Source organism: Muntiacus reevesi, chromosome 2 (assembly GCF_963930625.1).
Source record: "Muntiacus reevesi chromosome 2, mMunRee1.1, whole genome shotgun sequence".
Classification (NCBI taxonomy): domain Eukaryota; kingdom Metazoa; phylum Chordata; class Mammalia; order Artiodactyla; family Cervidae; genus Muntiacus; species Muntiacus reevesi.
Window position 1 is genome coordinate 104,815,445 of NC_089250.1, and position 25,873 is coordinate 104,841,317.

Here is a 25,873-nt window from a genome sequence, read left to right on the forward strand (position 1 = left end):
TGAGACATTTCCTGCTTGTGACTTCGATTTTTCTCGCCAATAGCACAGTGAGTACCATGAGTACAGTGATTTCATTCCTTCTCATGGATATTTTTTCCCTAGTTCCTTATCTGGGAAATCAAGGCTTTCCGGCTTACCATTCTAAAAAGATAAACCTTTATTGATTTTTTTTTTCCATTACCGCAGGCTGTTAGCTAAGAGATCTTGATCTGTCACAAATGAAGGAATTTGCCCCAACATTCTTGAAATCTTCTGACCAGGGCAATACTTAGTCTTAATTAAGATAGTGCTCTAGAAGAGCAGGGATCCAACACGTCCCTGTGTTGAGAAGAAGGGACCAAAGGGAAAAGCCTGAGACTAGACTTTTGGAGAGCAGCTCGGCTGGTTAGGAATTGGCTTGTTTAATGGTCAACTCCTCAGAAGATTTTCCTTGGCTGAGTGGGCTTGGTGGGGCACTAGCTTGAGCATGTTGCTTAGCAACAAGATTTTGTGACACCCAGTTCTCAAAGAGTCAAGCAACCCACCCCTTGCCTGCCCTCCACCAACCCTCAGCTACCACCCCGAGCCTCCTATTAGTGTGTGCCGGAGGGAGGGACCAGAGGCTGGGGGCGAAGTTTAATCATTGAACTAAGCAGCCCGCAAGTATTTAATCTGTAGCACCTAGTTCCCTGGAAGCCTCCAGGCTGGACTGGAAGTGGGCAGCTCTCCAGAGACGTGGGAGTAACCCTGCACAAAAACCTCCGCTCACCTCAGGAGAAACCAAACTTGGAGAAAATGTTTGCGGTACACTTGATGGCGTTTTACTTCACCAAGCTGAAGGAGGATCAGATCAAGAAGGTAAGCGCTCTCAGAGCTGAGAGATACCTGGTTCTGTCTTCCCTGATAGAGTTAACTGGCCCCTACACATGAAAAGATTTAAGAGAGCTTATTAGAATAGGCACGAGGCACACAGGAACAGTTAAAAAAAAAAACTCACAGAAGGGGACAAAGAGGTAAATCTCCCACCAGCTGTACATTTCATACTGTCCTGAGCCTTCAATTTCACTCAAAAATTCCTGGCAGACACCAGACAGGAAAGGGATGGGGAGAGAGTCTTTGGAAAGCCTGGAGATTATTGTGTTTGATGTGAGAGATGTTTAGGAGGGAGGGCTACAAAGGAGAATCATTTTGTTTTGTTTTTTTTAAAGAGTTTGAGAACTTTAGAAGTAATTCACATGATTCTTCACATGCTTGAAAAGATATAAATGCAAACACCAAAAGGGGTGTGAGATTCCACGTATAGTAATCGAAATATAAATTATTGGTATGTGCTGTTTGCCAGGGGTGTGCTATTAATGATGTGCATTATTTTGCCACTTTGCCCAAGAAACCTGTCTACGAAACTGATTCCAAGGTGGGCTGATTAAAAGTTGCCAAGGCTGGAGGCCAACAGCATTCTCTCCTGGCAGCCTGGAATGAGCCCAGCCTGCCACTCTAGCCACACCAGTGGCAGGGCTCTGGACACGAGAATCTCTCAATTTATAGATACCAGAGGTTCTCCCAGCAGGTCAGTTCAGTTCAGTTGCTCAGTCTTGTCTGACTCTTTGTGACCCCATGGACTGCAGCATGCCAGGCTTCCCGATTCCCGACTTCCATCACCAACTCCTGAAGCTTGCTCAAACTTATGTCCATGAAGTTGGTGATGCCATTCAATCAATCTCATCCTCTGTTCTCCTCTTCTTCTGCCAGTAGGTTGGTTTAGCCAAGATTACCCCGGTATTTAAAGTGGAGTAGGGATTAAACCCAAGCCCCTGACTCCTCCTCCAGATTCTTTCCACTGTGTCATGATGCTTCCTAGCCTTTCAGATTGAAAGGAAGGAAGCATGGCACCTTTGGGCAGCCCCCTGCCCTGGGTGGGATAACCTCCCACTACATTCTGTTCATTAGGGAGCTGGCTTGCAGGTTGCAGCAAATCTTAAAATGTAAATGAGTCAGAGTTAAGTTATCTGACTTTCCATTTGTCAATTAGATTCATGGAGCCCTCTACGAGCTTAAGGAGATGGAAAAGTGCTAACAGCACTGCTTAAGAATTCATCTACTTCTTAGTCAAGATGCAAGCTGCATGGTGTCTCTCCAGCCCCCAAGGGGAGTCTTTGCAACCTCTATACCTCCAGTTCTAGCAAATGAGTTTCGTTTCCCTGGGCCCCTTCGTAGTGGTTAACCTTTAGTCACACCCTGGAATCAGGCTGGACATGTTTGTGCACCAGCGCAGGTGCAAGCCCAGGAGGCAAGGTACGCAGCCTCCACCAAAATCTGTTCTCGGTCCTTCTGGGAGGAGGATTGGTATTTGTCAAGGCCTGGAGGTGACCCCTCTCTCTCCAGGGAGAAAGCTAAGGGTGAGGTGAGCAAGGATAGTCAGGAACTTTTTCCAGCCACCTGCAGTGAGTGGGCCAGCAGGTGTCTGGCATAGCAAGGTTTTATGAGCTGCTTGGATGAGTCACAGGTTCAGAAAAACAACAACTCATTCACCCTCCTCATGGTGACAATACGTCTGGTCAAAAGGCATGGGCTCCTTCTCCCTCCCGGTCAAGAAGCCAGTCCGCTCCAGAGCTTCTGTGCTTCCTGCATCGAGAGTTGTCAAGATCCTGGGCCCTACTTGCCCGCAAGTGTTAATGTTCAGAACCTGGGACGATTTTTGAAACCTGCTTATACCAACATTAAAATGAAAACAAAACAGGAAGAAGAAAGGGAAAGAGAGAGAAAGGGAAGATAAGAGAAAGGAGAAACCACTCTTAGAGCTGCTTTTCCAATTCCATGTATTGACATTATCTGACCTATTGATAGCATTGAGCTGAGCTTGGTCACTGACCTGCAGATTGTTCATTCATAAGAGAAGGACTGGCTAGGGTTTTCTATGTGTACTTTTTACAGTTTAGTAAGTCAACATTGCAAAAAGTGGAGATGTTACCTTTAGTCCCATCCTTCTCATAAACACTGTTCATATTTGCCATGTGGAAGACTGTAGTCGTTTTTCACAGTGGACGTTTTTATAGTTATATGGTGCATATTGTTCTGGATCTGTGTCCTTCACTTAATGCTATATCGTAACCACGTGTACAGATTTCTCCATAATTATCATTTTAATATCTTCCTAATATTCTGTTGAGGCTTTCCTGGTGTCTCAATGGTAAAGAATCCACCTGCCACAATTAAAAAATAAATAAAAATTTAAAAAAAGAATCCATCTGCCAATGCAGGAGACGTGGGTTCAATTCTGGGTCAGGAAGATCCCCTGGAGAAGAATATGGCAACCCACTCCAGTATTCTGGCCCAGAAAATTCCATGGACAGAGGAGTCACTGGGCTACAGTTCATGGGGCTGTAAAAGAGTCTTAGTGACTAAACAATAACAATATTCAATTAAGTTGGATATGCCAGAATTTAAACTTCCCCATCTTTTTGGACATTCAGCTACTTTCACAAACATTTTTTTTTTTTGCCAATTAAAATATTGCTATGTTAAACATAGACATGCATTTAATATTCTCCATATTTGGGATTGTTTCCTAAGGATAGGTTTCCAGAAGTGAAATCACTGGGTCCAAGAGTTGAACCGTTTTATGACTCTCAATTCGTAATATGGGACCTTTGGACTAAGTGATCTGTAAAGTCCCTTCCAGCTCCCACATTCTCTAATTCAGCAGCTTTGAGTTTACATTTTTGAATTTGCTCTTTATATGTTAAATGTTCTACTTGGTTCTTTTGTTTAGAAAATATCTCATGTCACATGATTTGTGAGGCACTCTGAGAGTAGGCTTGGTTTTCTGAACTCAAGTACCTTCCTTGGTGCCTGCAATGTGTGTTCCTGGTTATATAGTCCTCAAATCACCTGTTTGGGTTTAAAATATAGCCTCTTTGTCCCAGTGTAGGTTTCATTCTTGCCTGGAGAATCCCAGGGATGGGGGAGCCTGGTGGGCTGCCGTCTCTGGGGTCGCACAGAGTCAGACACGACTGAAGTGACTTAGCAGCAGGTTTCATTCTTCTTTTCACTTTACCAGGTGTTGTTGAAGATTAAAAAATATATACAAAGCAAGAAAGCCATGCTAGTTGACATTTTTTTTTGACTTAACTTTAACTTACTGAAACAGCAGGAGTAGTAGCCCCAAGTCCTGAATGACTCTTTTAAACGTCAGCTGGCAAACGACAGCCAAAGGGCCTCAAAACCATTACTTACTTACAAAGGATGATGCTATGGGAATGCCTAGAGAAGCTCGTTATACTCTGGGGATGGGAAGAAATGAGCAGTAGATTCAGGGCCACTGTCTGAAGGGCCTTGGGGGTGCTAAAGGAGCAAGTTTAGCTCCTGAGGGACACATCTCACCTTTCTCTGAGCCCCAATCACTCGGGTCATGTCCTTTCCGTCGGTGGTCTCCTTGTCTGTTGCTGTGCCAACCAATTAGTCATCAGCAGACTCAGGGTGAACAGAAAGCTCTTAATGAAGCATGACCTGGTTCTATCCTATCTCCTCAAATATGCTGACAGCCCAATTGTCCTCTTTTGTTAATGGCTCTCTGATGGTCTTCTGGCCTCTTTCTGGCCCCCAGGCCTCCAAAGCCATGGACCACTTCACTGGCGTAGGACTCCATACTGGCCCTGGACTGAACTGAGATGCCTGCCCTCTAGGCTTGGCTGAAGGCTGGGTACCTGTCTTATGATAAATGTCGTGTGACCCCTGGCTTTGGTATAATTTGTCTGTTAGACTTGCGGATCCTGCACAAAGCTGTGAAGCAAAACCAGGCCATGGGAGTGAGGAACGTGGAGGAATTAGAATCCCAGTGCTGCCCCTGACCTGCAGCTCTCCTAGTGGCTCTGAGCCTTGGAGTCCCCATCTCTCAACTAGGAGCCATCCTTTTGGCTTTAGCTGGCTGCCTCAACGGGCTTCCCTGGTGGCTCAGACGGTAAAGAATCTGCCCACAATGCAGGAGACGCAAATGGATATCTTGGAGATTAGACGAGGTATCATACACAAAAGCATTTTTTATTTTTATTTTTTTTATACAAAAGCATTTTTTAGACTGCAACCAATGTTCTTAGCCTCAGGGAAAAGTGTGGGGAAGCAATTCCTACAGGAATGTGCCCAGATCAAGCCTTCTTCTGACCTGGATGAATAGAGAGGCTGTTCAGTATATAAAGCAGGATGGCAATACAGGGCACCTGTCCCACTGTCCCTTCTAATTCTCCAACCCAGCGAGCCCCGGGAGTCCAAGCCACGCCACCGAGTGACTCGTGTTAGCACAGGGAGGTGGTAAGATGTGACTTCCTACGTTAAAATGGACTGTGAACAGCAAGAATAATTTTTACATCTTTCTTCCATTGGGGCATTTGTCCTTTGTCCTGATTTTCTTATTGTATGAGTGACATCCACTCATTTCCAATAGCAATTTGAGCTGGCTTTAAAAATTAAACTTCATCTTAGTTAGAACAACCTCAGTTAAAAAGGAAATTTAAAGCACTGGACTTCAGAGATTGTACTCTGAAATTGAATTTAGCTTTGAGCTTCCTAGCAGCCCATAAACAAGGGGAGACATGTGAATACCTATTATTATCATTGCATAAAATAAAGCTTCCCTGTTTGGGAATTTAAGCTTCACTCTATAAGTGAGTCTCTTCCAGTGGAGAGGCAATGGGACAATGGTGAGGACCTTGAACTGGGAATTAGAAACTGAGTCCTCGTTTTCGCCCCTCTATTGTCCCATCAGAAAAGTGAGGGAACCATTTTTTCCTCAGAGCTTGTCCTTCAGAGGAAGAAGTCCCTACCCTCGCCTCTCAGTTTTCCATTCCATTCTGTTCTTCTAAGCTCAGTGAGGGGTCAGGCAAGGGACCTTTGGGGACCCACATCAAGAAGCTGTCCCAGGGACTTCCCTGGTGGTTTAGTGGTTGAGAGTCTGCCTGCCGATGCAGGGGACATGGGTTCAGTTCCTGCTTCGGGGGGATCCCACGTGCCATATGGCAGCTGAGCCCATGAGCCACAGTTACTCAGCCGAGAGCCTGTGCTCCTCAAGAGAAGCCACCACAGTGAAAAGCCTGCTCGCCACAGCTGGAGAGTGACCCCTGCTCGCCGCAACTAGAGAAAGCCCGGGCACAGCAACGAAGACCTGGCAGAGCCAAAAAAAATTAAATAAATCTTAAAAAAAAATAAAGAAGAAGAAGCTGTCTTGAGTCAGGAATGCAGCTTTCTGCCTAGAGTGGGAATGAACAGCCTTGAGTGGAGGGCAGGTGCCCCAGCAGCCAACCCTGGTCACTCCGCACTCTCTTCCAGGTGGACAGGTTCCTGTATCACATGCGCCTCTCCGATGAGACCCTTCTGGACATCATGGCTAGGTTCCAGGCAGAAATGCAGAAGGGCCTGGGGAAGGACACCAACCCCACAGCGTCGGTGAAGATGCTGCCCACCTTCGTCAGGGCCATTCCAGACGGCTCGGGTGAGTGAGGCTGGGGGTGGCTGGGGACACTGCTCCCCCTGGGTCCCTTTTGACGGATGGGTACCTGAAGTTGTCTCCTGTTTCCTGGCTTACCTCTCCAAGCCCTCTCTCCACACCCCCCTCCCACCTTCCTGACTCTATGTTTCAGTCATGTTCCATATCAAAAGTTTTGAGCCAAAGTTCAAATTCATCTTGTTTTCTCCCTGCCTGCCTTGGCCCTATGCATTCTGTTCCCTCTCCTGCTAGAGCATCCCAACACTCTTCCCCTTATGAACACCAGCCTGGCCTTTCCACCTTAGTGTAGAGATCGATGACTCCACTTGGGAAGCATCCCCATGCTGGGTTAAGTTCTTGTCACCCCGCTGTGTATGAGAGTCTCCCCACTGGACCAGCGCTCCCTGAGGGCCGAGTCTGCATCTTCTTCACCGCAGTGCTCTGAGCGCTGCACAGTCCTGGATGCATACTGGGCCTGAAATGTTCGCAGAATGGATAGTAAATGGCATTTCACACCTAAGTACCCAGGTTCTGGGCTACAGATAGCAAGTAGTGGAAGATAGTATAGTGGAAAAAATATTAAATGGTAATTGAAGAAACCTGAGTTCTAGGCCCAGGTCTGTCATTCATCAGTGACCTTTGGCAAAATGTTTAATTTTTCTATCTGTAAAATGTGTTCTCTCTTGGTGCTATAATAAGTTAGCGCACACTTAGTAGCTCTAAACAACACATTTATTCTCTGGCAGCCTCAGAGGTCAGAAGTCTGAGATGGGTCTATAATCAAGGGCTATCATCAAGATGTGGCCGAGCTGCATTCCTTGTGGAGGCTTTAGGGAAGAGTCTGTTTCCTCGCATTTCCCAGCTTTTCCTATGTTCCCAGCCTCCTGCCCTTACCATCTTCAAGCCCCAGTGTAGCATCTTCAAATCTCTGACTCTGACCCTTCAACCTCCCTCTTCCATACTTTAAAACCCTGTGATTACATTAGGCCAACTGATGGCAATTTTGATTCTATCGTCAACCTTCATTCCTTCTTGTCAGAGAACCTAGTATATTCATAGGACCGGTTATCGGGATGTAAACATCTTGTGGGAACTATTATTCTGCCATCAAATTGCTCTACTCTCAGCCTCTGGGTAAAGTCATAGGAAGGAAAGAAATTGGTATCTACTACACGCCTCCTGTGGTCATGGGGTGCTAGGGACTCGCTGTCTTATACAATCCCCATAAGAACCCCATGGTGGAGCTCTTATCCCCAAGTCAGATGAGAGCAGTGAGGACCCAGGGGCTCCCCCCAATGTCAGAGTCCCAGTGCTCCACCCAAGCTCCAGCAGGGGCTTTGGGGCCTTCAAGGGAGCAAGGACTAAAGTTTAGGGAGCTCTTAGGGACCTTTGATTGGGTTAGCAGGGCTCTGGGCCCCTCTGGGAGAACACCTCGGCCAAAGTTGCTTGACTCTGCTATTTGAGAGGCTCCTGGGAACTGTGGTGGGGGTTGGACGGCATGGGTATTGTACCATGTGGAGAAGCACAAGCTCTGAAGAGAGACAGTCCTGCTTTGAAATCTCTGCTGAGTTCTGACACTGCTCTTTGAGAATGCTGAGAAGACTGTGGTCCTTGATGGGTCCTCTGGGGCCATTCTGAGAAGCACCTGAGTCATGAGGTGTGCGTGTGTTGGGGAGCACCAGGTCAGAGTCCTCCTGACTTCCAGTGCTTTGGCTCTTCTTGTAGAGGTGTGTCCCCAGAAGCAAGGGAAAGCAGCCTTCAATGGTCTGGAGGCTGTTGGCTGCTTCAGGAAGGTTTGGAAGTGAAACTGACCAAGTTTTAGAAATTACCTCCTGATCAGACCGGGAGACACCACCTCCTGACTTCATGGTCTCCTCAGAACCTCTCACTACACAATCAGTCTCACCAGGGATTCTGCAGCAGTGAGGTCCCTGGGTCCAGCGTGCCTGTGGAGCCACATGCCTTTGTCAAGTCCCAGAACCACTGTTCTCATTAGCAAAAGAGATGTGGCCAGTTTGTCCACCAACTTGCAGGCTAATTAGCATCAGATGAGGTCATGTGCAAGGAATGCTTGAAACTCTCCAAAATGTCCCAAGTTCTATGGAGCTCCTGTGAGCTCCTGGTCTGATTTCAGGATTATTTCCTAATCTCTCGGGGCCTCCATTTCTGAAATCTGTGCAGTTTCCAGAAGAAATCCTTCAGCGTTGGCCTGCTCTCTGGTTTCCCCTCCTTCATCTGAACCTGCCTGAGGCGGGTAACCTGATAGAGCCTGAGTTAGCTCCCAGCTGTCAGTCAGGGACTGTGCTTGACTGTTCTTGCAAGAGCCGTAAAAGCGTGGTGGTCCTTCGTGCCTTCTCCTCCACCACTCACAAGGGAAGGGGGACACAAAGCGCCCATCTTGTGATGTGAATGTGTCAGTGATTCTTTAGGCCCGTCTCCATTGGCCTCTCTTCTTGACCTCTGCCTCCAGGCAGCCTCCTAGGCTGAGCCCTGTGGGTGAGGCCAGCAGCCTCTGTGTTATCAGCTGAGGGCCCCAGACGTCTGCACTGGGACAAAGGTCCCACACTTGCCTAAGCATAAGACTCACCTGGGGTAACTCCTGGGGGACTTCCCTGGTGGCTCAGATGGTAAAGCGTCTGCCTGCAATGCGGGAGACCTGGGTTTGATCCCTGGGTTGGGAAGATCCCCTGGAGAAGAAAATGGTAGCCCACTTCAGTACTCTTGCCTGGAAAATCCCATGGATGGAGGAGCCTGGTAGGCTACAGTCCATGGTGTCGCAGAGTCGGACACGACTGAGCCACTTCACTTTCACTTCAATGGGGTAATTCCTAAACATAGTTTCCCAGGCTTCTCCCCTTGGAGATCGTGAATCTCCAGAAATCTGCCCATTCGGTCCCTGCGCACCTTTGGGAGGTGCCGCGCTAGAGAGTGGAGAAGGAGCAGGGGCGCAAGCCAGACACTGCCGAAGCCAGGGCAGGAAAGCCCGATGGCTACGGCTTCAGCCTACATCCATGTGGCCACCTTGGCTACCAGCTGACCTCTGGTATGCAAGACACTTCCATTTCTGTTTTTACCACCCACTAGCAATTTCCCTGTGTTTTATTTCACATTTTACAAGCAGTGACTCCGAATGGCCAGCTGGTCCCTTAGATTCAGGCAGCTGTGTCTAGGGTCACATGGTACCAAAAAAAGGCCATTTGGGTGACCAGATTGGTGTGCACAGAATTTCATTTATACATGCCTTGGGTATGTGTCATGAAGCATGCCTGGTACATGCAGCCAATTTTCCAGCACAGTTAATTCTGTATGAAGACTTGGTTCAAGGGTCTGCACACGAGCTCCCATCCCATATCTGTGGCTGATGCTAAAGACACTGGCAGGTCCTAGGCAGAAATTCTGGCTGGCTGGATGCTGATGACTGAGTTGAAGTCATCAGGATGGGCCGCATCACCCCAACACATGTGTCATTTCTACCTTCTTATTAATAGCATGTCTTATACTGGGCGAGGTCATGTTACATTTTCTCCTTTTGGAATGACTCTGGCCCAAAATATTAAGCATCCTTGGCTCCTTAAGGGCCAGGATTAGGTGTTTGTCTCCCTTCCCTCCTAGAGTATTTTCTCTCTGTCCATGAGACTGAGGCTTGTATGAAGCTGGTGTTTCTCTTCCCTGAAATCCTCCTGTCTTTTCTGCCTTATTTGCATTTTGTGAAGTATCAACTCTCCCTTCCTGGTTGTGGTGGTTGTGGTGTGCTAGAATAAGCTCCATCCTCAAGGCTCATTTCTTTCTTTCTTTCTTTTTTAATATTGGTTGTGCTGGGTCTTTTGGCTGCCTGCAGGCTTTCTCTAGTTACGGTGTGCAGGCTTCTCATTGCAGCATTTTGCCTTGTTACGGAGCGCAGGCTCTGTGTGCATGGGTGTCAGTCGTTATAGGGCGCGGGCTCAGTTGAGGTGCATGGTCTTAGCTGCTCTGCAGCATGTGGAATCTTCCCAGACCAGGGATTGAACCCATGTCCCTTGCAGCAGCAGGCAGATTCTTATCCACTCTACCACCAGAGAAGTCTCTCAAGGCACATTTCTAATACCACCTTCCTAAAGTGCATTCACATTTCCCCTCTCCCGATGAACACATTTATTCTCTACAGGATGGCCCAGTGGGCAGGGCTTAGGCTGCAGAGGCAGGTAGACTTGGGTCACACCCCAACTTTGCCCCTCACTGGGAGGGTGCAAATCAACAGTCACACTTCTAGAGTCTTGGCACACAGGTATACCTGGCTTGTGGGGGTGTGAGATTTCATGTTTACCACAGTCCAACTTCTAATGAGCTTGTATATAGCAGACTCTCAGTAAATGATAACTTTTGGGGGATTATATTTTTCATAGAAAATGGGGAATTTCTCTCCCTGGATCTTGGAGGATCCAAGTTTCGAGTCTTGAAGGTGCAAGTCTCTGAAGAGGGGAAACGAAATGTCCAGATGGAGAGTCAGTTTTACCCAACACCCAATGAAATCATCCGAGGGAATGGCACAGAGGTACCAAGACTGGGGGCTCTTCAAAGGTGGTCCTTGGTGCCAAGTTTCTGGATGACCTTAACCCTGTGTCCGGTGGTTTCTCTTCCCTGCAGCTGTTTGAATACGTAGCTGACTGTCTGGCAGATTTCATGAAGACCAAAGAGTTGATGCAGAAGAAATTACCTCTTGGCTTAACCTTTTCCTTTCCCTGCAAACAGACTAAATTAGATGAGGTAAGGCTGGTGCAAGGGAGGGAATAAGCTGTGTAGGATTTGGGTTTGGGGCTGGAGAATGTGGCATGTGAGGGGGTCAGGCTGGGAACAGGAAAGATCAGCAGGACTTTTCTTGTTTGTTTTTTCTTTGTCTTTAAACAGTGAGGTGGATGTGTGAGGCAGAGAATATGGTAACACTGCTGCCTTGAGTTTACATTTACCCTGGGCATGGGACAAGGAATGAAATGTTTTCACCACCAAGCTCAGTGGTTCTCAGACCTTGGTTTCCTTGGAACCCCTGGATGGCTTGTTAAACACAGATTGCTGGCCCCATGCAGGAGTTTCTTAACCAATGGAGCCTTAGATTTGTGTTTTTAATAGTTGCTGGGTGGCATGGATGCTGCTGTTCCAGCGACCACACTCGGAAGCACTGACATAGTTAACCAGAATAAGAAGGGGAAGGTAGGGGGAGTCTCCCTCTACAGTGAGCCCTTAGGAGAAGGGCTGAGGTGGGGTCACTGGAGTGACAGTGTTACTGAGCAGCCCTGGTCTCTGGGATGCAAGTAGCCAGCTGGGCACTCGGGCAATCCACCTCTCTGTGCCTCAGAGTATCAGTTTGTAAATGGGGAGAAGGTAAACCTGATCTTGCATGAATCTGTGAAAATAAATAAAGGGCCATATAACAGGACAGTGAGCTTTCTGGGGCCAGGAGGCTATTGTCTTGAATCAGGTCTCCTGCCTGGAGTGATGGTCCCTGAACTCTTGCTGCCCAGACCGGTCATGGCACCCAGTTCACAGCCGATTCATGGACCCACCTTGACTTGGGATGTGTTTGATGTTGTCGGCTTGAGACGTTAATTGATTATGGGATAGTGGAAAGGGAGTGGGTTTTCACATTTAATAGACCTGGCTTTGGATCATGGCTCAGGACATGTTTTGTCCCCTGGGCAAGTGACTTAACTTCTTGGGTTCCTTGTTTTCTTATCTATAAAACAGGGATACTGTCTACTCGCTGGGCTGAGGTGAAGCTCAGACAAAGCTTCTGTAATGTGCTGAGCACTGTGCCTGGCGCATCGATGGTAGCGTCAAAGTTCTAATGAATGAACCCATACAGCTTGTCTCTTCATGCTTTTGTACCTTGTCCCTCAACTGAACAGATATTTCCGGAGGGCAGGCACTATTTTATATTGTTCTTCCTGTCCATTTCTAGGGTCTCAAGCACAGTGTCTTATATTTAATAGCTGCTTGATAACTACCTGACATTTGAAAGGTGCAATCAATCATTTTACTGGATTCCATTGAATGGGAATTTACCATCATCTGTCTATATGGGATATGGGCTGAGGTTTACTGATGAGTTATTTTCTAAAGAAACAATTGGGGGGGAAATAGTGTAAAGGTTTCAGGGAAGTTAGAAGAGGAGCTTTGCTTGTCTTTGCACGCTCAAAGAACAGAGTTCCCCCATATCAGTAAGGGAAGTGGGGGAATCAGGAAATCAGGCCTCAGTTCTCCAGAGAGTTAAACACCTCTTATTTGAGCTTAGGAACAGAGACCTTAAGAAGAAGGAAGATTATGATAATGATGATAGACTACACCTCAGATTTTTACACTTGTACTATGTTGAACTCTCCATGTGTATAACCTCATTAAAATCCCAAAGCAATCATATGAGGCAGATAAAATTATTTCCATTTTATATTTGAAGAAACTGCAGTTCAGAGAGGTTAAGAGACTTCTCCAAGGCCACACAGCCAAGAATTTCTCAGCCCAAGCTTACAAACTCTCTGACCACACTGATTTTCCAAACAGACACAGCTCTAGAAAGTTGTTTAAAATGCCAGCAGGGGACTCCCTGATGATCCAGTGGTTTATCCTCTCTGCTCCCAGGGTAGGGAGGGTGGTGCAGGCTTGATCAGTGGTCAGAGAACTAAGATTTTACATGCTGTGCAGCATGCCACATTCCCCCTCTGCCCCCGCCCAAAAGTAAGTAAATAAAATTGTTTTTTAAAAAATACCAACAGGTGCCTGAAAGCATTTTGACCCATTTTGTGTTGTATCCCAAGGAGAGTTTTCAGATGACATTTAAACTAGGCAAGGGTGGCTTGATTATATCAAGTAAAGGTGAAAATATTTCTCTTCAAAGTCTAGTTGAATTACTTGCATTTTATAAAATTTCCTCCCAGGCTGCCTTTCAGAGAAGTCTAAAGTAGAAAAGTTTCAGTCACAAGGAAATGCATTAGTAATAACAACCGAGAGTGGGCATAGCTGTTTAACCACGATTCTGCTGCATGTAAATTTGTGACATGAAAGTAAAGGCTTTGGAGAAGATGGAGTCTGATCGGCCATGTAGGTGCAGAAGGAGGTGGGAAAGGGAAGACTTCATGAGGGGGTGTGACCGAGGGGGAGTCTTCGTGACACTAAAAAATGACTAAAGAAGATCAGGGCATTGGACTTAAAGGAGAAGGTCATTTTGCCCTTGTTTTGTTTGTTTAAATGAGGAAACAGAAAAGTCTTAAAGAAAAATTTCTGTGTGTGTATGTGTGTTTCTGATGATAAAATGGCAATAATTCTTAAAGGTGGGGGGGGGGGGAAGAGAGAGAAAAGAGTGTCGGAATTGAAAACTTTAAAGAAGAAAATAGAAATCTCCTCTAATCCCAGCCTTCAGAGATACCCACTACTAGAATTATTGGGTTTTCCTTGCAGTCATGAAAGTGTTAGCCACTCAGTCACGTCCGACTCTTTGGGATCCCATGGACAATATAGCCTGTTAGCCTCCTCTGTCCATGGAAATGTCCAGGCAAGAATACTGAAGTGGGTAGCCATTTCCTTCTCCAGGGGATCTCACTTAACCAGAGACTGAGCCTGGGTTTCCTGAATTGCAGGCGGATTCTTTACTGTCTGAGCCCCTTGCAATCGGATCTATATTGAATACTGGTGTTATGCTGTATGTACAGCTTTTTGTCCCCCAGTTAACAATATGTCACATGTATTTATTCACCACTCCCCCGTATGTCTCCCCTTAAGGTCCCACATTGTCGCTGGCATCCTTTTTGCGGGGACACCACCAATCTCTCACTCCTCTGTCCAAGAGTTACCATGGCCTAAGAGAGAAGAAGTTAGGGGGAGCTACCACTAGGGAGCGCTGTGGTGCAGGGGAAAAACCTGATCTCTGAAGTGCGGTGGGGATTAGAGGGGTGTGGGGAGGGGGTTAGCGCCAGAAACCTTTGTTCCAATTGGGCTCTCTCCTTCACTGACTATTCGACTTGGAGCAACTTCCTTCTTTTCTGAAGCTTGTCTGCTTTATTCATAAGCTGAGGGGGTGGGGCTAGTCAGAGAGTTTGTAAGTTTGGGCTCAACTCCTCTCCACTAGGTAACCTTGGGCATCTTTTAATCTTCAAGTTCTCCTTCAGTCTGAAAAATCCTGTGATTATTTGCTATGTTAGACACGAAACTCTTTGAGAAACACCCCTTGTAAGCAGATAATTGATAATGCATATTGAGATCCATTTTTCCAAGTTGAAATTAAGTCCCCAAAAGAGTCTTACAAGGTAACATGTTGGTTCTGCTTTGTGGGCCTGGCAAGCTAGGCATTCTGCACACATCACGTGTCTACCACATTCCGGGTACTTCCATCAGAACACTCCTGTGACAGAGGCAGGGAGGTGATGTTTCCACTTCCAGGTGAGTAAACTGAGGTTCAGGGAGGTTAAATGACGTGGACAATGTATTGTGAACCCAAGCATTCTGACCCTGCAGCCATTGTTCTTTCTGCCCCTGTGTATAGTATTTTAAACTGCTCAGATGAGAGTAATAAGCATGTCGAAATTATTAGAAAAGGCCTCTAAGGAAATGAAAGAATTGGTGCGACTCGATTTAAAGAGAAGGCTACAAGGGACCCACTGTAGTAAGCATGAAATTTCTGCAGCTCATTTTCAGAACCGAGTGCCTTCTTTGTTTTGTCTGGATCTAATATCTTCCCCCAGGGTATCCTGCTTTCATGGACGAAGAAGTTTAAGGCGAGGGGAGTTCAGGGCACAGACGTCGTGCGCTCTCTGACCAATGCTATGAAAAGACACCAGGTAAGGAACCCCTGTGAGTGTGGGGAGCTCTCCTAGTTCTGGCCCTTATCTCTTGTGGGGGTGGGGAAGGGTTGTCTTCTACTGTGCCTGCTCTTGAAGGAGAATCAGAGAAGGACCTGATCCTAAGAAAGTTCTCACTGTAGCACAGATGTGGCCAATTTGGATAAACCCTTCTGTGGGCCTGGTATGTGGTCAGTGTTCTGATCACTGTTGAAGGGTGACCCATACTTCCCTGGGACCTCCCCAGCTGCCACAGCCTCCTCAGGGGGTCTTGGTTAGACTCCATGCTGTGTGTGATGCTCACCTTTCCTCTCTGAGGCATGAAAGGTCATTGTCTTTCCTGTCTGGCTCTCTGTCCCATTTTCCACACCCTACTCATTGAATATCTCTATTTGTTGGATACATTTTACAATAATTTAAAGAACTATTAAAGCAAGCTATGCTCCTGGCTGAGCTGAGTACACAAATTAACCCCATTGACTTGTTACACAGACAATGTCAGAAATATTTTGAAGTATACCCTTCCAGTCTTTTTTCTCTTTAAAGTTGCTATCATAGCAACTTTTTCTCTTTTGTATACTTTTTGTATACTTTTGTATACTTTTTCTCTTATTGTTTTCATTTTGCTTTAAAATGCTCTCCTAAACCTTGTGGAACTGTGGTGCAATAACCCTAGTTGACTTGATAGAACAGGAAACCCCTGGTGCTGCTCACGGAGAGGACTTGGCTGAGGCTGGTTAAAATGTCGCTGTGGGCGAGGACTTTGGTGTTTTCTCTTGGAAACACCATTGCCCTTAGGACAGACATGATTCCTCAGGGTTCTTCAAGCACTGGCTGGAGTCCTGGAGATCTGTCCCTCATGTTTTCATTGCTCAGAGGCCTTCGCCCATGAAACAGGAGCATGGGTTTCATTCACTCTTCAGTCTCAACTGCTCTTTTTTCTTCCCTGGACCTTAAACCTTGACAAAGTCCTTCCTTCTTTTTTTTTTTAACAATTTAAATTTTTTCTAGAAGATTATTTAACTTAATTTCAATGTACAGTCATTAGAAGAAACAGAAATAATAGAGAGGAATAACAGTGTTTATATCACCAAATTGGGTCAGCAGCCTACATCCATACTTGAACAACACTGGGAAGTCCCAAGTAACAGCAATCTGGAGCCCCAGTTGGGGAAAGGGTCCAAGGTGGTGCATCCACACCATGGGCGAGACTTCAAGTCGCAGTTCTGGGGGCTTCTGCTTATAATCCCAGCCTGCAAACTGATACTATTAATCAGTTTTCATGTAAAAATGCAACTCTGGTTTTCCTTTAACTTTTATAATGCCGTTCATTTCAACTTGTGAATCTTGAGATTCTTTAGACCCTGGGGGACTAGCGAGGTCTCCAGGGGCTTAAGAAAGTCCAACACCCACTCCTTTTCTTATCTAAAGTGCCACTTGACTTGCTGGTAACCACCAGTGTGCTTGCAAGCAGACATGTAGTTCTGTCAAGGTTGGAAGTCAGTCAGAGGCCTGCTCCCCTAATTTTGAATCCTGAACAAGACTACCTCCATTTTAATTTCCCTAACAGTTCTTTCCTGTTTTGCTAGTTCATTTTGAGTCACAGGTGTGTAGGATCTAGGGGTCAGCAGGAAAAGTCAGAACATCTTGACTAAAGGCAGACAACAGCTGTGGGACAAAGGCCTTATTTATTACAGGCAGGCCCAGAAGGCAGGATCTGATGATTCTCTCAACCAGGCACCTTCCTGGATGGGGAAAAATAAGGGAATAGCGCCTCCCTCCCACACACTGATGCCCTCTGCGACTTGTGTCCCAGCAGGACTTAGATGTGGACATCCTGGCTTTGGTCAACGATACCGTGGGGACCATGATGACGTGTGCCTATGACGATCCCTACTGCGAAGTTGGTGTCATCATTGGTAACTCAGTTTGCCTTGCTCTTTGGAGGTGGGTTGAAAGGGGCTGGTTTGGGGCTTAGTTTCAGGAAACTGAGTAAATTCTGTGGGAAGAGTATTGGCATTTTCTACTTAGAAGAAGCAACATAGGGAGATAGAAAATTAATACACGCATTCATTCAAGAAGTGTTTACTGAGTGACCATTGCGTGCTAGGCCTTGGGCTCTGCGTCAGATTCTCGATGGTGAGAGTCCCAAAGATTCCTATACTTGTAAAACTTTCAGTGCAGGGGTGGGGGGGAGACCAAAAGGGCCTAAGCAAATCATATCTCAGGTGGTTAGTGTGATGAGGAATATAAAGCAGGGTGATGTGACTGAGAGTGTGTGTAGTGGGGTTGTGAGGTGAGACCTCCCTGAGGGGTGACATTTGAGCAGGGACCTCAGTGATGAGGAGGAGGGAGCAAAGCAGAGATGGAGAGGAAGCGAATCCTGCGGCCTGTGAGAGGGGAATGAGTCTGGGCTTCTCGAGGAGCCCTAAAAGGCTGAATGGTTGTGAATCAAAGGGGGTGAGGCTGAGAGTAGAAGGCCATTCAGGTGAGAAAAAGTGGCTGGGGCCCGGCAGATCACCGAGGACATGGGACACGGTCCCTGGAAGGCCTTTGACTTTAAACCCATGGGAGACAGGGCACTAGAGGACTTTGGGTGGTGGATGGGCAAGTGGGGTGTGCACTTTGAAAAAGCTTGTTTGGCTGCTGTATAGAGAATCAACTCCCGGGGGTAAGGCCAGCCAAGAGGCCACGGCGCTCTGTGGCGCAGGACCAGGCCACAGCAGAGTGGGAGTGTCTGGGGGTGGTCTCAACACCTGAGCTGGAAGGGGGCCCTCCCGGAGGGTCCATGAAAATGCTGTGTGGGCTCAGTAAGGCCAAATGGACTGGATTTATAGGCTGTTCTCAAATGTCCCTTCAACCCTCCTATTCCTTTGCTACTATTGGGGAAAGTTTTCTGAATTGCTTTTTCTTAATTTGCATCTCACTCTCCTCAGTCTGACTTTCCCAAAGAGCAGGATCTTTACATCTGGGGGTCTTGATTTGCCTTCCAGTTTCTGGAGCCCCACACTTCAGAACGGGCCGGGCGCTTGCCCGGCATGGCATCTGCTACAGTCCGCTGTGTCTGTCTTACTGACTCTGTCTGATTGCCTGCCAATTGGGTGCCACTGTCTGTGCGTTTCTGAGAAAAGCCTTTTCCAAATATTGTATTACAATCTGATTGCCTACATCTCTTATTTCTCATGTTGGCTTTAAAATCCTGAGAACTAAACATCAGCCAGGGGAAGATACTTAAAATTAAAACAACAATAACAACAACAAAACAGCTTTATTGGGACTTCCCTGGTAATCCTGTGGTTAAGACCCCACATTTCCACTGCTGGGGGCACAGGTTTGGCCCCTGGTTGGCCAACTAAGACCCCACGTGCCACGTGTCATGGCCAAACAAAGACTACGTTTACTGAAGCATAAAAACCCTCTCATTTAGGTAATAATTAGTGATTTTAGTGAATTTATTGAGTTTTGTAATCATCACCACAGTCCAGCTGGAACGTTTCCATCATCCCAATCTGTCTCAAACAGGTTGTGCCTATCTGCAGCCTCTCCTCACTGCTCAAGTGTTTGAGGCATTTCCTTGGAGTGAATTTATGTTTGAATAATGGCATGTTGCTGTCTTATGTGACAGCTCATCACTGTGAAAGATAAGGATGTAGCTTATGCTAAGAACAATTTTTGGCAGGCTATGAGTAAGGAATATTTTTAGTATCAAATAGAGAAGAGGCCAAGTAGCACAGGGAAAGGATTAAAAATATTAGTGAGTCGGTGAATTTTTAAAAACATAAGATTCAGTTAACTCATCCTCCTCTCCGTAAATGTGCTCTGTCAGCTTTCATACATATTCATCAGGGACTTCTTCACAATCGACTCCATTCATAACAGCAAACCATTAACACCCTGACAAGTGTGGACTTGACATGTCAGCTTTATTCCTCATGAACTCCCGGGCTTGCCAAAGCCGCTTCCCTCGGCAAGAACCAGCCCCGGGAGTGGATCAAAAGCACTTTGTGGTGCATTCAGAGGACTCTCGGGAGGTTGAGAGTTTCCTCTGTCTTTGCCCAGCTGGGCGCCCTCGCGGCTGTCCGTTTTCTCTCTGATCCCTCGTCCAGGTACCGGCACCAACGCGTGCTACATGGAGGACATGAGCAACATCGACCTGGTGGAGGGCGACGAGGGGAGGATGTGCGTCAGCACCGAGTGGGGGGCCTTCGGGGACGACGGGGCCCTGGAGGACATCCGCACTGAGTTCGACCGGGAGCTGGACCTCGGCTCCCTCAACCCCGGGAAGCAGCTGTGAGTACTCTGTGCTGTAATCTGGGCACGGCACCAGTGACTGTCTGCTCACGCAGGTACGCTGCGTACCTGGGAGACGGCTTAGCTGTCGCTTGTTCTCCATCACGGGCGTTTAAGAGGCAAGGCTTGTATTGATATTTCAGTTTCACCAGATAGCTGAGGAAAGGGAAGCCAAAGAAAATCGAGTGATTTCTCCCAGGTCATATCGCTGATCAGATTCAATCCAGAGGCAGGGGAGGTACAGCTGTGAACTCAAGTCCTGCGTTTTTGGCCCATTGGAATGAATGGTCACAGAACAGATCAGTGCAGCCTGAGGAAGCACACATTCCTCACTCGTTTCAGGGCTCCGCTGCACCTCACTTTCTCCGAGGCCTCATCACGAAGCGCCTGGTGGGAGCCCCCCCGGCCTGAGGTCTCACGCAGACTTTCTGCACTCTCATCCCACGCTCACATGTACCCTGAGCCTTCAGGGTCTGCCTCAGCTCTGACTGCATGCTGAACTCCCGAGGGCAGCTACACTTGGGATTTCCTTTCCTTTCTACACATAGTGTCTTCATATGTTGTTGCAACTTTGTTTGTTAAAAAAAAGTGTCTGTTGAATGAAAAAATGTTTACAATTTTTAAAAATAATTTCAGACTTATAGAAAAGTAATGATAATAGTACAACCTTCAGTCAAATTCCCAAATAGTAACATTCTATCTGTGTGTATATGTATATACGCAGACACATAAAATATACACCTGTATAAAATACACATATGTCCGAATAAAACTATTTTTCTGAACCATCTGATACTATAATTGCAAATATAATATCCCTTCACCCCTAAATACTTCAGAATATTACCTGAGAACAAGTGCATTCTCTTATATAACCAAAGTGTAATTACCAAAATTAGGACATTAGCATTTAATCAGTTCTAATATCTAATTTATAGATCTTACTCAAAACTCACCTACTGCCCACTAATGTCCTTTATTTAAAAAGAAAAGTTGTCCAGGTCCGGGATCACACATTACATGTTGCTGCTGTATCTCTTCAGCCTCTTTCAGTCTTCTGTAATATATTTTTGCTTTTCATGGTCTTCAAGAATACAGATCATGTGTGGTCTCTCAGCTTGTCTCTGAGAGACATGTCTCTGACAGCATGTCTCTCAGCTTGTATTTGTCTGCCGTTTCTCATGATTAGATTCAGGTGATAGATTTTAGCAGGACTTTCACACAAGTGGTGTGTGTCCTTCCCAGGGCATCAGATCTGGAAGTGTGTAATATTTCTTCAGTTACTGATGACACAAATTCAAATCACTTGGTTAAGGGAATATTTGAGAGGTTTTTCCACCGCAAGGTTATTCCCTCTGTAATGAATAAGTATCTGGTGAAGAGATACTTTGAGACTATGCAATTATCCTGTGTCTCATTAAATTTTACTCTCTAGTTTTAGCATCCATTGATGAATTTCTAGATCCATCATTCCCTCTGCAGTTATTAGTTGCTATTCTACTATAAGGAATACTGTAAGGAAGAGCTATCTCCTCCACTTACTTCCTTATACTAATACGGATTCTTTTATAATTTAATGAATTTTAACTTTTTCCTATCATTATTTAATCATTCCTTCCTATCAATTTTTTTCAGATTTAGCCAGTGGAAGCTCCCTCAAGCTAGTCCCTAAGTGCTTTTGACATGTTCCCATCACTCTTTAAGTACTTCCTTATTTTCTTGCACAGTAAGATGCTCCAGGCTCACCATGTACTTTCCCAGTCCCAGCAATGGAATCAACCATTTTCCCAAGAAGCCCTGGTGAATAAACATTTTAAGTGCCTCCTGGAAACCACTCAACACTAGAAGTGAATATCTGAGGAACAAATTTCTGGTTTTCATGTACTTGTTCCCCAGCACACACCCATTCTGCTGGTGACACAGAACAGTCACAGCCTAAGAAACTGGGTCCATTGTGGGGACTTTGGCATCCTCACATTATTCATTTCACTTAACATAATTCCACTATCCCAGGCTCAGCTGGGATTTCTTTTTATTGTCTTCTATTTTTGCAATATTTTAAGATGTTTTATAATGAAATGGATATAAAGTTAATTAGGAAACTGGTTGTCCTTGATTTTGTATTTTATTATGTTTGCAGAATAAAAATTATATTTAATAGTTTACTTGGGAAACAGTTAGTAATTGCTTGTTGTATGCAGACTGAAAGTTCACATGTGGGTAACCTGGTGGGACATTTCACCCATATTATTTTGTGTGTGTCTATAGATTTTATTTTATTATTATGTTTAAAAATTTTATTGGAGTATGGTTGATTTATAGTGTTAGTTGCAGGTGTACAACAAAGTGATTCACTTATACATATACATATATTCATTCTTTTTCAGATTTTTTTCCCATATAGATTATTACATACTATTGATAGAGTTCCCTGTTCTGTACAGTAGGTCCTTGTTGGTTATCTATTTTACTCATATTGAAGAACCTCTCTGAGGCTATCTAAGTCCGACTAACAGACACATCTTTTTCTCTTGGGCAGAAACATGTAGGAGTTGGAAAAATTTCAAATTTGGATTTGTCATGCTGTGGTTAGTGATCTTGGGAAAGTACCTAAATTCTCTGAAGTTGAGATTCCTTATATCTAATATGAGACTGGCACCCCCATGGCCAAGCGTGATTTGAAGTAGAGATTCTTGGACTCAAGCACTTTGTGATCAGAAAAGAACCATAGGTGTCCTCTAGTTCAGTGCTCCTCTTTTATAAGTGGGGATAATGCAGCTCAGAGAGCTGCAGTGGGCTCCGAAGGGCACCTCAAGGTGGGGCAAGGACTGAGGCCTCCTGACCCGGAAAGAGGCCTTTCCACTACTTGTGTCCCTGACCCTGGGCCATGGCTCGTGGGCTTGGGAAAGGAATGCTGCATAATCAAAGGCATTGCTGCTACTTATCTGTTCACCAAATTGTAGGTTTGAAAAAATGATCAGCGGCCTGTACTTGGGTGAACTCGTCAGGCTCATCTTGCTGAAGATGGCCAAGACAGGCCTCCTGTTTGGTGGCGAGAAATCCTCTGCTCTTCACATTAAGGGCAAGATTGAAACACGGCATGTGGCTGCCATGGAGAGGTGAGCTACTGGCAGGGTCCCTCCCACCTTGACTCTGAAGGAGGTAGTGCGGGCAACCAAGGCATGGTATGCTCATGGGAGTAGTGCATAGGAGGAACCAGATCTTCCTTCTTCACCGGGACAATTTCAGACCTGCGCACGGCTTCAGGTGGCTTAGCAGTGCCTGTCATGCCTCACATGTGGCTTCTGGTTGGTTTCAGTAGCCAGGGATTCTGCTGTTGGAGGTTTACCCTCTTCTCATGTTTTGTTGCCTTTTTCCTCCCTAAACTGGTGACATAACCTTTTTAGGGTTGCAGACCCCTTGGAGAGTCTAAGTTCTGGACACTTTACCCCCAAAATGCACACTTGCACATAATTTTACTCATAATATCAGGGCATCCTTGGAACCATTAAGGTCCTAGCATGGAATCCAAGTTAAGAATTCCCACTACAGCAATAATCTTCTCTACCTGCTGCTGTCAGGGACTGCATTTGGTTTTGGCTTTGGTGATTAGAGGGAAGAGCTCACACAAAGGTCTGCAGTAGGGAGCTGACTGCTGAGGGTGACTGGCCCCAGTTGACTCAAGATCCTGTTCCTCAAGCTTAGAAACCCTGGCACTGCCCTGAGCTTTGCAATCAGCTTAGATTCTGAGCTCAGCAGGGTGACATCTGACTTCCAGAGTCTGTGTTTATGCAGAGCTTGGCAGGGCTGAGTTTCTATGGAAGGCAGTGCAGTACAGGGTGCTTAAGAGAGTGGACTCCTTAATCTAACTGCCTGAGTTCAAATCTTGACCCTTGCACTCACCAGCTGTGTGCCTATGGACAGGTTACCTACTCTGTCTGTGCCTCAGATCCCACTTCTGCACAGTAGGATAATGACAGTCCTCCCCCCAGGTTTGTTGTGAGGACTGAGTTAACACATGTCAAGTCCTTAGACGAGCACCTGACACATAGTGAATGAGCAATAAGTGGTGGCCGCCATGATCATTGTTGAAATCATCATTATTATTATATGACGATGTGCCAGCCTGTGCATATTCACAGTCCCGGGAGGTGGGAACACTCTCTCTGAGGGGGCTTCCCATGGGATTGGGGCAGTGTGGTCCTCTCATTCCTGTCCGCTGGCCAGGTACAAAGAAGGCCTAGCCAATACGAGAGAGATCCTGACAGATCTGGGCTTGGAACCTTCGGATGCAGATTGCATTGCGGTCCAGCACGTCTGCACCATCGTCTCCTTCCGCTCAGCGAATCTCTGTGCAGCCGCCCTGGCAGCCATCCTGACACGCCTCCGGGAGAACAAGAAGCTGGTACGGCTCCGGACCACGGTGGGCATGGACGGCACACTCTACAAGATCCACCCCCAGTGAGTGCTGGCCGCCGGCCCACACCCTCCGCAAGCAATCACCCCTGGAGCAGAGTCCAGTTTTCTTTCTAAACTATGCCGCTTCTCTGGATTGCCAGAACCAGCCATATTCTATGGTTCTGAGATTATACAGCAAAGGGTGAATTTAGAGATTACATTCATCTAGCTGGCAGGGCTGCTTTAGGGGCTCATTCTTAAAGGAATGCTTTGCTAAAGCCAATAGCCTGACTAGCAAGGCCATCCATCCATGTGCTTATCTATCTGTCTATCCCTATATTCACCTATCTATCTATTATTATTGAATACTCACTATGTTAAGATAGGAAAGTAAGATATGTCCAGTTATAAATAGGGAAATATCTGGATGGCAGAGGTTGCCATGTTCACATGAAGGATACTGGTAGGAAAACACAGAAGAAGGGAGAATGAAAGCCCCTCTGACTAACAGAGGTGTAATTGAAAGTCAGGCGTGTAGACCTGGGAGGAGCTGGGGGAAAAAAACCCTTTCCCTGTGGGCAGAGATGATGTTCAATCAATATATTATGAGTGTGTGCATGCTAAGTTGCTTCAGTTGTGTCTGACTCTTTGCGACCCTATGGACTGTAGCCCACCAGGCTCCCCTGTCCATGGGATTCTCCAAGCAAGAATACTGGAGTGGGTTACCATGCCCTCTTCAAGGGCATCTTCATGACCTGGGAATTGAACCTGCGTCTCCTGCAGCTCCTGCATTGCAGGCAGATTCTTTACTGCTGAGTCACCATGGAAGTCCATATATTATGTGTGGATATGCCCTACTAGTTGTAATGTTAGTGATAAAATAACCACTTCTTTGAGGCTTCCAAGGGTCCCTTCCACTCCCTCAGATGACCTGGAGCCTACACTAGTCACCCCCATCGTCTCCCTCCATCCAGCAACTAAAGGGGTGAGCCTTGGCCCAGCAGGGCTCCCCAGGATGCTGTTCCACTGCTTCACCTGTATCTGTTTCTATTGGCTGGGCCTGGGCCTTTATGGTTTTTACATATTTTGCCATCACCCCTGCCTTCAGGTACCCGAAACGCCTGCACAAGGTGGTGAGGAAACTGGTCCCGAACTGTGACGTCCGCTTCCTGCTGTCCGAGAGTGGCAGCACCAAGGGCGCCGCCATGGTGACCGCAGTAGCCTCCCGCGTGCAGGCCCAGCGGAAGCAGATTGACAAGGTGCTGGCTCTGTTCCAGCTGACCCAAGAGCAACTGGTGGGCATTCGGAACAAGATGCAGGTTGAGTTTGAGTACGGGCTGAAGAAGGATACCCACCCGCTGGCCACAGTCAAGATGCTGCCCACCTACGTCTGTGGGATGCCGGATGGCACAGGTGGGGCCCTGCGCCACTCCCTTCTCTGATGGGCCACTCAGAGCTCCATCTAAGCTCCTTAAAACCCAGTTAGGATCTTTGTTTCAAGAGCCTTGGGTTCGTGTCTATAATGGAGGGAGGGAGAGTACTCTGCTGAATCTGTTCTTTGGTTGATCCAGGACACTGGCAATGAAGAATGCCTAAGTTAGGTTCCATGTGTGTGAAGACCCAGAACAGACGCTGTCCCCGGGAGCTACCATCTGGACACTGTGGCGTGTCTGGCTTGTCTTCTGCCCTTTCTTCTGGCTTTCTTCTCTCCTGGGGCTTGGCTCTCTTCCTCTCCCCTCTCTTCATTTTCTGCCCCTGACTTTTCTGATACTTGATCCTTTTGCTGGTCCTCGGTGCTCAGCTGACAGAAGCTACACAACAGTGAAGTCAGTTCTTTAGACAAGTAATTCCACCTCTTTGCATCTCATGAATCTCACTAAGATATAGTGATCTTTGTAAAATGCTTCATCTCTTTAGTTTGCTTTTGACT

General features: G+C 46.5%; 1 protein-coding gene across 3 annotated transcripts in view; it reads left to right on the forward strand.

The window, feature by feature from the left end:
• The first annotated feature begins 589 nt into the window (after positions 1–589).
• HKDC1 (hexokinase domain containing 1) overlaps positions 590–25,873 on the forward strand; it is a 41,386-nt gene continuing 16,102 nt past the window's right edge. The window contains exons 1-10 of one of the 3 annotated variants that reach the window (XM_065922488.1): positions 590–837; positions 6,298–6,460; positions 10,837–10,985; positions 11,078–11,197; positions 15,160–15,255; positions 17,072–17,174; positions 19,362–19,545; positions 22,509–22,664; positions 23,773–24,006; positions 25,052–25,356. In XM_065922488.1, the coding sequence (XP_065778560.1) occupies positions 775–837; positions 6,298–6,460; positions 10,837–10,985; positions 11,078–11,197; positions 15,160–15,255; positions 17,072–17,174; positions 19,362–19,545; positions 22,509–22,664; positions 23,773–24,006; positions 25,052–25,356 (1,573 nt within the window). In that variant the 5' untranslated portion in view covers positions 590–774. Of the gene's footprint in view, positions 838–6,297; positions 6,461–10,836; positions 10,986–11,077; positions 11,198–15,159; positions 15,256–17,071; positions 17,175–19,361; positions 19,546–22,508; positions 22,665–23,772; positions 24,007–25,051; positions 25,357–25,873 lie in introns of those variants that run through there. The other 2 variants (XM_065922489.1, XM_065922490.1) reach the window with 2 other exon arrangements.